This window comes from Notechis scutatus, chromosome 4, assembly GCF_049901735.1.
Source record: "Notechis scutatus isolate UNSWTSFEM ecotype Mainland chromosome 4, rNotScu1.2, whole genome shotgun sequence".
In the NCBI taxonomy this organism is placed as follows: Eukaryota; Metazoa; Chordata; class Lepidosauria; order Squamata; family Elapidae; genus Notechis; species Notechis scutatus.
In genome coordinates this window covers 66,256,366-66,271,611 of record NC_142012.1, presented here as the reverse complement: position 1 = coordinate 66,271,611, position 15,246 = coordinate 66,256,366, and the positions used below count along the sequence as shown (strand labels likewise).

General features: G+C 36.7%; 1 protein-coding gene across 4 annotated transcripts in view; it reads right to left on the bottom strand.

Annotated features, from left to right (window-relative positions):
• MARCHF1 (membrane associated ring-CH-type finger 1) overlaps positions 1-15,246 on the bottom strand; it is a 161,433-nt gene that overhangs the window by 20,591 nt on the left and 125,596 nt on the right. For all 4 annotated transcript variants that reach the window (XM_087963653.1, XM_026675820.2, XM_087963654.1 and 1 more), the window contains one exon: positions 14,733-14,913. In XM_087963653.1, the coding sequence (XP_087819779.1) occupies positions 14,733-14,913 (181 nt within the window). The remainder of the gene's footprint in view (positions 1-14,732; positions 14,914-15,246) is intronic.

Here is a 15,246-nt window from a genome sequence, read left to right as displayed (position 1 = left end):
GGAGGAAGTTGCCAGAGATGCAATATGTGTTAATGTTATTAACGGAGGTGGGAGGGAAGTTGGTTTCAATGCCTTGCTTTTGTTTGTTACATTGCACGTTTACTCATGTTTACTTACTTATTTGGCTGCAACAAATTGAACCCGTAAAAAAGAATCCAAATATAGCTCTGAACAATATTGTTTTTGCATATTTTCTCTGAATTGTCTAGGAGTGTTATATAAAATTACTTTAGCTTTAAGGTGGCTCATCTGTGTTGTTTTCTTTAATGACATGAGAACCAATAAAGAAGGGGTGGAAGGGAAAGTCAGCCTCATGCCTTTGTGCTTAACTGGTGAAGCATTTGACCTTACAAGTGACCAAGAATGACAGTGATTTAAGGTTAGCCATGTCACAGCCACGGCTTATTGTTGGACAGAAAACACTGAGGTATGTTACCTTGACAACATCTCCTAGCTGCACTGAAACTTAAAAGGAAACACAGGCCTGTCAGTTATGGCAAAGAATAGCAAAAAGTTTAGTTAAAAATAAAATTACTCTGGGAGGAAAATCAGTGTTAGCCATCCTAAGCAATATTACCCATCATTTTTATCGCAATTCTTATTATAAAACTGATGGGAAAGCACAAAGATTTACAATTACACAGAGCAATAGAACAATACTAGCAATATATAATAGTCAGGACTGTACAGAAGTTCCCTCTTTCTCTGAAGAAATTGTACAGTTCGCCTGCAGGTCTAAGAAGGGCTTTAAGTACAGAACAGGAAGAAAAAAAAAAAACACCAAGAAGCCCTAATTTCTCAAGAGCAGCTGTCTCCACAGGGAATGCTGCTTTCAAGACTCAATATAGCCTGGCATAGTTTTAAATTCTGAGAGTAGCTCACAGGAAATATGAAGCAGAACTATCAATAAATATTTGCTGTTTGCCGGTTTGCAGCGCTTCGGCGGCAGGCAGGAATCCGAGATCGTGCACGGTTTCTGCCTGGGCTCACCACTGGAGCGCCCCGAGCCAGCCAGCTTTGGGGCTAAGCCACCCCGTAGAGGAGGTGAAGACAGGGGAGACCTGGAAGGGTCGAGGGGAGCCGCACCTCTCCTCCTCAGCTGGCTAAACTCCCTTTTCCGAAGGCGGTAAGAGTGGCGGTCAGAAATGGCCACCTCAAAGAAGCACTCAGCCGGAAAAGAAAGTGCAGGAGGAAGTTAAGAAGTGAAAGTTTTGGCTGACCGGGATAAGAAGCAACAACCGAGGTACTTTGGAATTTAAATCTTATAAAAGATACATCGCTCCCAAAGAAAATTCGGAAGCAGCGAATGAAAGTGAAAAGGGAAAGTTTTTTTTTCTCACTCTCCTTCCTTACGTTGACAGCAGATGAATGAGAAATTGGAAAAATCCAGTTTGGCACTAACAGGTAATTAAGCTGGAAATTTAATTAAATGCCAAAGGGACAATAAAGATTTCTGAATATTAAAAAAGCCTTTTTTTTTGTTATAAGTGGGAAGGGAGAGGAAAAGAATAAGAGCAGGTCTTGGAAGGAGGAGACTGCTTGGAATTTAAAAGAACTTAAAGTTAAATCTTAACAAGACTTCTAAAGGATACATTTTAACTGGAATTTTGCAACTAAATAGTAACCCCAAGAAGAGAAAGTGAAAAAAGAAGAAAGTGTTAAAAGAAACAGCTTGTGTGTATTTGGATTGTTTGGTGACTTTGGGATTTTTGGAAATCATATTTGAATGATTAAAAATAATTGGCCGGTTGCTTAAAAAAAAACATTCTACAATGGCATCATTTCTGGATGGACTGAATGAACTGAATGAACTGAAAATCGAATTTAAAAAAATATAAAGAGGAACAGGAAGGGAAGGGCTCTTTTGGCTCTACTTTTCAATTCTTAGAAATGGCGATTGGTGTTTACAAGAAACAGCAAGAAAGGAATGCGCAACAAGAAGACTGGGATAAAGAAGAAGCCATTTTTAATGAACAAGTAATTCTATCTGGGGAAGAAAGGGGAAAGGGGGAAAAGAGAATGGAGAATTTAAGACCTAAAAAAAAGCCCCCAAAGGGGAAAATAATGTGAAAAGGGGATATAATGTTGGAAAACAACAGAAAAGGGGAATACAGAAGAGGGAAATGGAGGTGGAGAGACAGGGGGTAAAAAGGGGAGAGAGAAGAAGAAGAAAGGGAAGAGAAGTTACAAAGGTCTGGAGCAAGATGTAAAGAAACAGGATTTATTTAGAGATAATGGGTGAAAATTTAACTGAAAAGGGGATTCTGTAAAGGTACATAAGATTGTACTGTTATATTTGTAATAGAAATAATGTTAGAAAATTGGAAACAACATATGATTAAAAAGTGGAATAAAATAGTCTGTGTAATTTAGTGAAACTTTTGTGAACAAAATAAATGAAATGAAATAAATGAGAGAATTGAATTAGGAAGGAATGGGAACATTTTAACTACTCAATGTTATAAAATATAAGTGAAGTGGGAGGGAAGTAATTATGTAAAGTTTATAAGTGTTCCCATAGAAGTATGATACTTATTTGAAAAGTAATGTGTAAAATGTTCAAGACTTAAATGAATATTAATATTAATGATAGAATTGAATTGGTATGGATTGTTGTTTTAATTATGTTATATATTTACAATTCTTTCTTTTTTTAAGATACATTGTGTAGTTTTAGAATGTACCAAGCAGAATCCGAATGGAATTAAGTGTTATATTATTATATTAAGTGTTATAATTTTAGGGGAAAGATATAAAGGCGTCATACTCCAATTAGTGATCACAGGTGATATTTTGCTTAATGAGAAAAGATAATAGACAGCTGAAACAGGACAGACAATGATGAATATAAGCATGATGATTTGAATTGAGATGATATAAATAAAATAAAATTAAGAAAGTTGAAAGAGGGGAGAAATTATATAGAAAATGTAGAATGATAATAAGATATGGAATGGAATATAAAAATGAGCATGAACTTGAATTTGTGTCTGCACGAAGAGATGTAACCCGGGATCAGGCTGCTTTCAAAAAAGATGTTTTATGTTTTTATGTTCTATGTTTTGTTTGTTTGTGTTTGTTTTTAAAAATCAATAAAATTTTCAAAAAAATAAAAATAAAAATAAATATTTGCTGTTTATTACAAATATGAGCATATTAAATGAACATCGTTCCAAACAGAGAATGATGCTGTGCTCAGTTTTATAACTGATTTTTTTTTTACACACCTTGTTAGAATTCTCTTGAAGTTGAAAGTATGTATGTATGTATGTATGTATTAACTGGATACCCATGCTTCACTATGAAACTATGTGATTGGGCTTAGTTTTTGGGGAGGAAAATAAGGAGAAAAAAATTCTGCCTCTGCCTACCAGTATCCATCGGTATTCATCTGGCTAGCATCCTGTCAGTGTGTGAGAGAGTTGAGGGCTGTTTGGAAACTGAAACAGTATTTGCTCTGTGAGCAAGGAGACAGCAAGGAGCCTGGGCATGGCTTAGCTCAACTGTTCCATACTAAAGCTTCTTGCTGCTGTGAAACTAAAAGTGAAACTCCTCTCCTCTGCTTGTGTTTTGCAGATCGGGAGCGGGGAGTAGAACTCCTTAGCACCAGAGCGTGTTAATAATAATATCCGAAATATTAATGCTCTGATGGGTCATTTCGAAAAATCCTTTCTTAGTGAGCACCTAGAAGCCAAGAAGAACATAACGTGCTAAATTTCAAGTTTGGCTTTACGGTTCTGGAGATTTTGTGATGATGCATTTCACTTTTATATATATATATATATATGGGTTTTAGCATATGGCATACAATGTCAGGGAAATCTACAAATGATAGACACAGTACAGTCATGTTCATTCTGTTCGGTATTGGTGGGACTTGCCACACTATAGGACAAAAACTAGCGTATACCATCTGACTAGGAGTGCCTCACCTTCCCTCATGTTACATTGCCTCACATCCAGCCAGATCCAGGGCCAGGTTCTAATTTCAGCATACACGAATGCAGCTAGATTTTTTCCCCACCAAAGTGGTACCAAATATCTACTTGCAACATTGCATACTTTTGAACTGCTGGATGGGGAAGAGCCAGGGAGCAAGTGGTGGGAGCTCACCCCCTCTCACAGTGCCGGGCTCAAACCACAGGAGTGCAGACCATTTCTGGCTGGCAGTTCCAGCATCATTTAGCTATTGTAACACTGCATCCCCATGTTTTTAGTACTATATGTTTTCACAGAGGAATAAACAAATTAAATGCATTTTGGTAGGCCATTGTAACTCTGAAGTAAATGAAGAATTTCTACCTTAATGCTGGGGACCATCATAAGGATGGAATGACCTACACATCACAGAAATGTTTCCAACTTGGGAACTTACCATTGAAAGTTGGCTATAGCATCTAGATCTGTCTGCTAGGAAATGTCAAAACCTCTTTGTCAGATTTCATATTTAACTCCCTCTAGACCTAAGGGCAGAAGATGGTACATAGAAAGCTTGCAATGTGTTGACAGATTGTTTCCAATGTTGATGAAAAGCTTTCAAAAAGAATTCATAGGCTTATTGAGCCATTAAAAATCTAGCTGCATTCGTGTACATTGTATATTTACCTAGGAACAATAAAGACCAAGGAAGAATGGGAAATAATAAAACAACAAATAACAGTTGCAGCAAAAAGATCATTAGACATGAAGTTTGAACTGCACACTACAGGCAGAACCTTGTATTTCAGCAAAATCAGAAATGTTTCTACCAGTGCATTAATGGAGAGGATGCAATTAACCAGTCAACACCTGATAAAGAAGAAACAGTGTAGTTCTGGGCACAGCTATGGGACAAAGAAATACAACAAGACTAGAGCTTGGATAAAGGATATGAATAAGATTACAAAAGAAGCTGAAATGAAAGAACTTCTAATAACAAAAATAATGGAGAAAATGGCAAGGAAAATCAAGAAGGGGTAAGCGCTAAATGAAGATGAACTGCAAGGTTTTTGACTGAAACATTTGACTGTTCTTCAATCATTCACTGCCATGCAGTTTAACAACCAACCAATGCACACCAAATACTTCTTCATCAGCAAGTCTCAAATTCCATACAAGAAAACAAGCTGCATTGTGCGGTAGCTGATGCAATTCAACATCTATCTGAAAACAAGCTCCTTGTTTTCAGCTAAATCAGAAAGGAAATTACCCAAACAACAGAATGAAAGGTCAACGCCTAATTGTCAAAATGATTTTGTAAATCTTTGAGACAAGAAAAACCAACTTGAATGTTGCATGGATTGATTACAAGAAGGCATTCGACTCCATACCCTAAGCCTGGAAAATCATATGTCTAGAAATAACAGGAAACAGTAGAAATATCAACAGCTTTGCACACAGATCAGTGGCTGAATAGAAGACACAGTTGTTGGTCAATGATAATAGACTGAGAGAAGTCAATATCATGAGAGAAATATGTCAAGGACACTCACTAACACCACTATTGTTTGTCATTGAATTGATTCCTCTGTCAACAATACTAAACAAGTCAGCCATGCCTATCAAACATCAAGAACATCTGCCAGGCTAACACACATGGACGGTCTGAAAGTATACTGAAATTGAATCACTGCTAAATACCATCCATATAAACAGCCAAGGGAGTTTGGATTGGAGAATTTGTCATCCTTATCATTAACTGGGGAAAAATAGTGAAAACTGAAGGAATCAAGATGCCCTATTTGAAATGACATTAAGAATCTGGATGAAGCCAATCACTACAAATAGCTGGGCATCTTTCAAGCTGACAACATTAAGCACTGAAGTCAAAGTTAAAAGTAAATATACAATGACTACAGTAAAGAAAATCTTAAATTCCAAACTCATTGGACAAAATACCATCAAAGCAATTAACACCTGGGTAATTCCAGTCATTAGATACACAGCTGAAATGGTAAACTGGACTTGAGCAGAACTAAAAGCCAAGAAAAATAATGACAATGTTCTTCATTCATGCAGAAATACTGACAGACTCTATTTACCAAGCAGCGTAGGTAGGCATGGAATGTTGCAAGTAGACTAGAAAGTTGAAGAGGAAAAAAGGGCATTGGAAGACTATCTGAAGGACAATGATGCACTGAAGCAGGGGTGGGATTCTACCGGTTTGGACCGGTTTGCTCAAACCGGATGTTAAAGCTACATCTGCTTTGCTGAGCCAGTATTTCAACCGACCAGCTGGCCCCACCCACACTTCCCAGGAGTCTCCACATGATGCAGGTTAAGTTCAGGGTCTGCATGGAGGCTGTGGGATGGGGGGGAAACAGGCCTTCTGGAAGTCTGGAAAAGGGCCTACTTCCGGAAGGCCTTCAGAGCCTGGGGGAGGCTGTTTTCGCCCTCCCAGAAGCCCACCGGAAGCCGGAAACAGGAAGTTCCAGTAGGCCACAGCCACCATGGCCATGCCCACCCAGCAACCAGGCAGCGAACCGGTTGCTGGGATGTTTGAATCCCACCCCTGAACTGAAGCTAATATATAATGAAGGCTTATTGTATACTGGAGACTCCAAACTGGCCCATAAGCAAAAACAAATGAAGAATAAAAAAGAAACCTACCAAGGCAAACAAAAAAAACCAAACCAATTACTCTAGTCGGCAAAATAGATAACAACACGGTTAAGATGGTTGTCCTCTTATGGTTAAGAGGACAAAAGTTCAAGAAACAGACAGACGGGCTAATTCTGGCTAATAAGGCATCAGATTAAGTTTTAAGAACAAAAAACATACAGAGCCAGAATTGAAAGACAGCAACAGATTGCAAATGTTGACCCTGCAAGTAACCTGAAGAAACAGTGGGCCACCTAGTTAGTCCTGTAAGATCAAGGAGACTGATTATAATCAAAGGCATGATAAAACAACAATAATGCACTGAAATAGCTGCAAGAAATGCCATTTGTCTAGTAAGAACAAAACTACTTTGTAACCACAAAATAGACAAAGTAATAGAAAATGAAGAAGCTAAAGCTTCTTTAGAATTCAAACAAAGAAGCCACATAACACTCCACACTTAACAACAATCAATGTTTCTATGAGATCATGCCAGCATTTTAGGAACAGAAAGAAAATGGGGGGGGGGCGGAGCTGGTGTCACGACGATACGGCATGCAATCTTGGAGGTCTGAAATCGCTGCCAATATCTTTGCTCCTGGACGGTCCTAACGGATCTAAACCGTCCCGAAGAGACGGTGAAAATGAAGAGCGCATCCTGTCGATCCCAGGGATACTGCAAAGTCCCTGGTAGATCCAAGAGAAGCTCTTCTTGCCAGCGGCAAAGAGGCAGCCATTAAAGCTGCTGAAGTTGGCACAGCTCCGAAATGAAAGAGAACAGAAAGAGAGAGTGTGCCGGTTTGGTGAGAATTTTTTCTTTATTCTAAGATCTGAAAGGACACCCTAAGGAAAAGAAAGAATCTGTAAAAGTTTTGACAGAAGTGATTAAGCGGCGATTTTAAACAGGAATGTCAAAGTAATGTTTTTTTCTCATTGCTGGATTTTCTATACATGATCTTATATCTTGAAACTGGACTGGTTTTTTCTTTTCCATCTATTTTTTTTCTCCTTTTTGATTTTGTAACATTTTAGGCTAGAGATTCCCTTTTAGTTATTTCTTTTTAAAAAAATATCTTTTTTAAAAAATTAATTCTTATTATATTTTGCTTGGAAAAGGAGGGGGAAAGATTATATACAGGAGTCTCTGTGGTTAAACTGGGAGAAGATTAAAAGACAATGTTATTTGAAAATTCCAGGCTGGCTATCGACTATTGAAGCATTTTCGTATCCTATAATATACAAAAAGGAACAAACAGTTAGATATGGTGAAATATTGAATGAAAAGGGTGAACTTAAATCTATACATAAACTAGAGGAACAAGGTATAAAGATGAATTGGTTTTCATATGCGCAAATACATTCAAGGTATGATAAAGATTTCAAAACAGAAGGTTTCTATGATAAACTGACTGATTTATAAGATTTTGACAGGTACTGATGAAAAGGTGATTAAAAAATTGTATGGATATTTATTAGAAATTAAACTAGAAAAAGAACAAGTTAAAGAAACTATGATTGCTTGGGGGAAGAATTTTGGATATGGGATTGATCTAGAGAAATGGCAAAAATTGTGGTCTCAAAATTATAAAATGACAATGTCAACAGCATATAAAGAAAATTTGTATGGTGGCATTTCCCCCTGACAAGAATAGCAAGAATGTTCAAGAATAAATCTGAAAAATGTTGGAAATGTCATCAGACACCTGGCTCATATTACCATATGTGGTGGACTTGTGCGGATGCTTAAAAATACTGGACTAAAATCCACACGTGGTTGGAAAAAATGAGAAAAAAGCTTATAGATTTGAAACCAGAGATATTTTTATTGGGAATTTTACCTGAAATATATAGTAAAGACTTGAAATACCTGATTGTAAATGTATTAACAGTGGCTAGGATTGTATTTGCTAAAAACTGGAAAAATGAGAAAACACCATCACAGGAGGAAATCATTAAGAAAATATTGGAATGTGCTGAAATGCGCAGATTGACATTTGAAATTAGAGAACAGAATGATAAACAATTTTATAAAGTTTGGGATCTATTCTATCAATGGTTAGACAATAAAGTATAGTAACGAAATATGTAGACTTTTAGAAAATACTAAATATATAAAGATGTATTCTTTCCTTATTATATCTACAAAATAATTTTAGAATAGATTTGGGATGATAATATGAATTGTCACAAAACAAATTAAGTAAAATATTATTATTTCCTAAAGCATGATTGAATAAAAGTATAGTCAAATGATTAATAATGATACCAATATATTTAATATTGGATTGAAAATACGAGATCATATACAATGTAATTGTAATTGAAGACTACGAAATGGAAGCACAAAACAATTTGTAAACCAACCGGCACACTGTATGTACATATATGGAAGATGGCCTGATGTTTTTATGTTTTGTTTGTTTATGTTTGTTTTAAAAACCAATAAAAAATTTTTTTTTTAAAAAAGAAAGAAAATGAGAATATTCACTCCAAATTTCTGTCCCAGCCCATAGAAGAGTATTTGTAACTCTTTTGACTATAGGAGAATTATAAATCTCATTCATGATTAACCATGGAGAAATCTTCGGGCCTTAGAGAGATGTAGAATTCACATTGAGCAAGAAAGTTAAAAATTTGCTAGGATTCCCATTATATTTGTCAAGCAGGAAGAAAATACTTGATGCTTCTCCAGTCTAATAGATTGGAATGTATAGGAGAGTCATTAGCTATGGTATACTTTGTTGCACTTGCTGTTAAATAATCTTTGTTTGAGTTAACGAGCAACTTGGTTCTGAAATTGGAGCAAGAGATTGATGATATGCAGCAGTGTAAAAGGACATGCAAAACATTGTTTAGCCATAGTATTGAGGTGCTTTTGATCATCTTGTAGGATTAGGAATATGGATATGTAGATCTCACTGTCAGACTAAGTTACAGGCACAATAACAAATCTGGAATTTTTTGGATGCTTATCATTACGTTCAGAAAGTTGCTTATTTCAGACATGACATGGTAGATATGATATTTCGCTGAATACAGAAAAGAAGCTACATTTATGACAAAAATATGCCTTTTCCACAACACCAATATCTATCCATATACCCACCCACATCCATTTATACCAGAGGTCTGGGAGTTGAAGTCCACAGGTTTGGGGACTTCTGATTTATACAAATGGATAGATAGAAATTTGGCCATTCTAGAAGGTAGGTTGTTTTTTGAGTTTATATTTGTTAGGTACTTTCATTTAAAAATAAAATAAAATAGGGCATAACTGTTTCTTTAGAGTTAAAAGATTAACATTAATAAATATTAATGTGGCTATTAAACAAATGCAAATACTTCATAAAATATATGGAACCACGTATAACACTTTAAATAAAACTTCTGTGTTTATGTATATTCAGGCTGATCAAATTTTAGATTTCATCTGTGTGCTTAAGAAATATGAATGACAAAGAACCATTATATTCAGAATTCTAATTCTCACACAGTTGTACTGTCTGATCTAAACCTACTTCTGTTTCACAATTTACCTATTTACCTATTAATAAGCCACCCTTTTCAATTTTGTTGAATCAAATGAGATGAACATTTTGTCTGCCCCATCAAAGCTAAAATTTAGATTTTTAAAATCCATCGATAATGTTGGAATGATTTCATTTTAATGGCAAGCCTATTTCTGTGATAACTGTGAAGGTAGAGTTTGATAGCAATCTGAGTTTTGGTTCAGTATAATTAACAGCTACAAGCACAGCAGCACTGGGAATGTTTCAAGTATGCTATAATAAGTCGATCACAATGGTAACATTTCCATCTGCAGGGGGCCAAAAGGGACTCTGGAACTTTAAGGTATTAGGGATAATTGGAGAGGGGATATTCCCATCCCCCTTTTGAGTAAAAATCAGAGGAGGCTGGTTGAAGCAGGGAAGAATGGTTGGGACTCTTAAGTGGCTGGGAGAGAGTTGAATGAGCGTGGTTATTTATGCTAGCGTGTTATGTTTATAGTTACAGTGGGGAGGTGGACATTAAGCATCCTAACGGCCACTGGGATCCAATTGAGCTGAAGTTCCCTGGGACACTTGACTTTCCCTGCCTAGTACAGATGTAATTGGGTTTTATGGGAGGTCCTCAGCCTTGGGAATTCAAATTCAATTCCTCTTGGAGAAAATGGGCAGATCACATCTTTATGGTGATGAGGGGCATGGAGAGATACAGTAGGAAATGAGAAAAAAGCTGCTGCCAGGAAACACAAAACCAATGCTTTTTTTTTTTTTTTTTAACTGATTTTGTATTCCAGCTTCTTGGTTATCAGCCCCTGTCCTTGAATAGCAGGACCTGGCTTTTGGCTTCTGGTTATAAATGCCAGGACAGACTGATTTACAATTTTATTATGAACGAGAAGGACAACTTGGAATCACTGAAACATGGCTGGGCATGAAAGGGGGCATGGCACTTTTGGAGATGTGTACAGTTGGCAGTGGTTGGTGCCAGTTATGAAACCAGGGCAGGGATATTGGTGGTGATTATTATCGAAGAATTGCTTTCGGCTTTCAGGGCACGTCATACCACACATCAACAGATGTGAGAACCCTGTTCATTAAATTAGGCTCTAGGATCAGTTGTGATTTTGGCTGCTGTACTTGCCATGCTGCTATATTCTGAGGCAATTTCTCTGCCTCGGCTCCTGGACTCCATATCCCGACTTGCAATGATGATCCCCATACCTATTGTCTTGGAGGAATTCAATTTGCCTTCTTTGGGATTGGAATCTGAGGGGCTTAAGAGTCCATGGCCACCATGATGGACTATCCCCAGTCACATCCCAGATAATTACATACCAAATCTGATATCCCAGTCAAAGCAGTGGCTATATGATCTGAAATTGGGGGATTCTTTGTTTTTAACCTTGCCGTTATAAACTTTTACCTTGTCAATGAACAGATAATGCCCTGATTATGATGGGATTCTCTGACACCACTATCCATTGCAGGGAGGCTGAAGCTGTTAGATCAATCCAGCCTCAATGACTGATGGACCCAGATGGATTTCAGAGGGTTATTTGTGGTTGTTCCTGCTGGTCTGCTACATAGTCCATCCAAGGGCTTGGTTGACACTTGGAATAGGAGGCTAGTAGATTGCACCTATGCGACCACCTCTCTCAGGGAACCCATCAATGCCTATGGTTTATAGAGGAGCTGAGGGTGTTGAAGCAAGAGAAGGTATCACTGGCACTCTACTGAGGTCACATTTGACTGTACAGGGTTTAGAAATGTATTTAAGACTTCTCATGATGGAAAGGGGTGACAAAGACCAAGTACTTCCCCAACTTTATTGCATCTGCAAATAGCAGACCAGCAACATTGTTTCAGGTGACACAGTCTCTCCCTTTGCAGGATTGTGCAGAAAATTTTCCTCAGCATGTTCGAAACCATTCACGATTGGATGCTAACTTTGTTATAGAACCAGGGGAGTTGTCTGGGAGAAAGTCTTGCCTGCTAATCTGGAAGTGGTTTGGATCTGTTGGGCACGATGAAGTGAACAGAATCCTTAGGGCCTGTGAGTTCAGCTACCTGATATTAGATCCATGCCCCCTCTATGTTCATTTGACACTTGCCCATGTATGTAGATAGTAATATAGATTATACTTAATATGTTGAACAAGTCACTGCTATCAATGTTTCTAGATTTCACTGATGGCGTTCCACTTGACTAGAAAAGGCTAACATAAATCAATGAATATTGTCAGACCAAAAAAATGGGGGGGGCGGACTCAAAAGAAATCTAAATCTAAGAGATGACTTCTGAAGTAACTTAAAAGGTCAACCCAAAAAGTAATGCACCATGATGTGAACTGCAATTTACATAATCGCAAAGTTCAGCTTGTTGCTCCTATGACTCTACACTTGGTTGCCTTGCCTCCCACCTTCCCTTCCCCTCTTCCCTCTTTCTCAAAGCTCTGAAACTCTTTGTGTTAGAATAATGACAGTGTCTGTGAAACGTCACAGACCAGGGGAGCTGTAAAGTAAGGTTTTTAGTCATCACAGTGCCTTGCAAAATATTTGTCCTGACACTATATTGTAGAAGAATTAGAATAACATATAAAACAAGGAGAAGGAACCAAACATACTTTTTTTCTATAATTATAATTATTTTCTATAATTAACCAATGAAAACATTGCCAAAAGATTTTCTTGTTATTAACACAACTAGTATGAGTAAAAGAAAATTTTTATTCATATCTGTATGGACAAATTTTTAAGCTTTTCTAAGTACAGAAGTAGTATCCAAGCAATAATGCAGAAAATATATACAATATGAAAGGAGTGGAAGAGGAAGGCTCAGAATAGTTTATAGCTCTGACATGCTCAAATTACTGGATGGGATTAGTGATCAGTTTAGAAAGATTAGTGAAATAAACCGGGAACATCAAAAGTTCATGTGGGTTTACTTTCAGCTTGTATAACTGTCACAATTATGAATGCATGTGGAGTTACTGATGCAAAATTAGAAAAGTGTAATCAATTCATTAACCTCACAAATTCAGCCTCTGAAATGCCAAAGCATGAAGTTTATAAATGAACATCCTAGAGTTTACCAAGATAAATATTCTAGATGATTTGATGCAAATTTTTAACTAGAGCTATTTGAACACTGTTCTAAATAAGCAGATAAGTAAATAATCAAGCAATCAAGCAAATAGCTACATAAAAATAAAATTATATAATAAAGTAATCTATATTGTCATAGAAAAAAACAGAATTTTACATGCTGGTTATTTATTATAGCCTTAAATTTTATTATAAAGTCCATTAAGCCCTTTGTCAATGTCTGCTAGGGCTTCCTATTCTCTTAATTATAGTTTGGTATAAGTAATGCATGCATTTTGCAAAAATTATGTTTTCTTCTAAAGGTAATTGAGAAAGCTTCTAACACTCGTATGGATTAAAATGCTTGGCAAAGTTCCATATTTATACCTTTTGAAGTGTTTAAATAATTTTAATACATATTTATAACCATAAATAGTTTTAAAACATCCATAATCATTAAGACATATCTTTTTAAATAATTGCTTTTATTTTTAATTAATATTATCTGCTCCTTTTCTGCAGTTCTATTTATCATGGCATTTATACAGATTTGAATATATTCTATTACCAATAAATACAGGATTTAGTGCTTGAAAGAATTTGCATTTCCCAAATTGCAGAGCAAATAATTTGATCAAATGAAACAGTAGGAACCCTCCCTTAATAGCAAATGTTTTGCCAAATTTGGCCGTAGATAAAAGTCCTGAAAAATCTGCAAAACGTACGTGGTATGGAATGATTCAGTTAGAAAGGGTTTGTTTGGGGCTTATATCTAAAGCATATTTACTAGACAATCATATCAGCAAGGCTATCCAAATAATACTGTTATCAGTACATTGTATTATAGCAGTGGCCCACAATCTGAGGTCCTTGGGTTGTGTGCTTCCTCCAGTCAAAAGGTTTGAATATAGGAAACCAATGACCTCCTTGTGAAGTTTCATGGGACAGAAGGGAAGAAGGCTTGAATACATGACTAGGTAGTAATCATATTATTCTATTAAATGGAAATTATATCAACAAAATGAAAATTGGTTAAGATTGTCCTACCTTCTCCCCACTATAGGGTATATAGAGCCTCCAACAAATTACCCAAAGGCCAATAGTGGCGTTCAGTCTAGAAATCTAATGTCTGGATAACATGAATGTGTGTATGTATGGAATGTGATTTGTAATCCTTTTACAACAGCAATAGCACTTAGACTTATATAATGCTTCATAGTGCTTTACAACTCTCTTTAAGTGTTTTACAGAGTCAGCATATTTCCCCCATCAATCTGGGTCCTCATTTTACCAGCCTCGGAAGGATGGAGGGCTGCGTCAAAATCGTACTCTTGGCAGTGAACCTTTATTAGTATTAGCCTGTAATACTGCATTCTAACCACTGTACCACTATGGCTTTCCGGTAAGTTGTTAGCTTACTGGAAGTAACAGCTGGCTTCCTTTTACAACAATAGTACAATGAACAGATAGCACAATATAAACAGCACATATAAAACTACATTTAATTTTACATACCAGACAACATAGAAAAGAGAGGGTAATTACAGTTTGTTTCCATCTTACCTTTCGGAGAGGTTTAAGTTTAGTCTCCATGATGAAGTCATACTTGCAGAGTTCACAGCACCGCGTGTCTGAGCTCTTAATCCATTGATGTAGACAAGCCTGATGAACGAAACGTAAGGTCCCTGTGCAGCGACATGGTGTGATGAGAGGGCTTTCATCATCTCCCTCACAGTGACAGATCCTGATAGAAGGACAGCAATTGAGTGAGGATATCTAAAGTTTATTTAAACCCACTTCAATGGTGGCAGCTGACATTTAAAACATTCACCCCTTTGAGATTAGAACCAAGAAATTTATTGCTTTTCCGTTTTGTAGCTTTCTATTTCAGGAATCAGCTTTCCATTTTTAGTAGTTCTGAAAGGTGGAGCAACATTTGGCTGCTTTTCTATATTTCAAACTATTCGGTGAGTAAACTGCTTCATACTGAGCATATTAACAATATGTTGCATCTACAAATGGGCATGGCTGATCAAAACTTTTCTTCTTAATTTTAAATCTGCATACTGATTTTAGT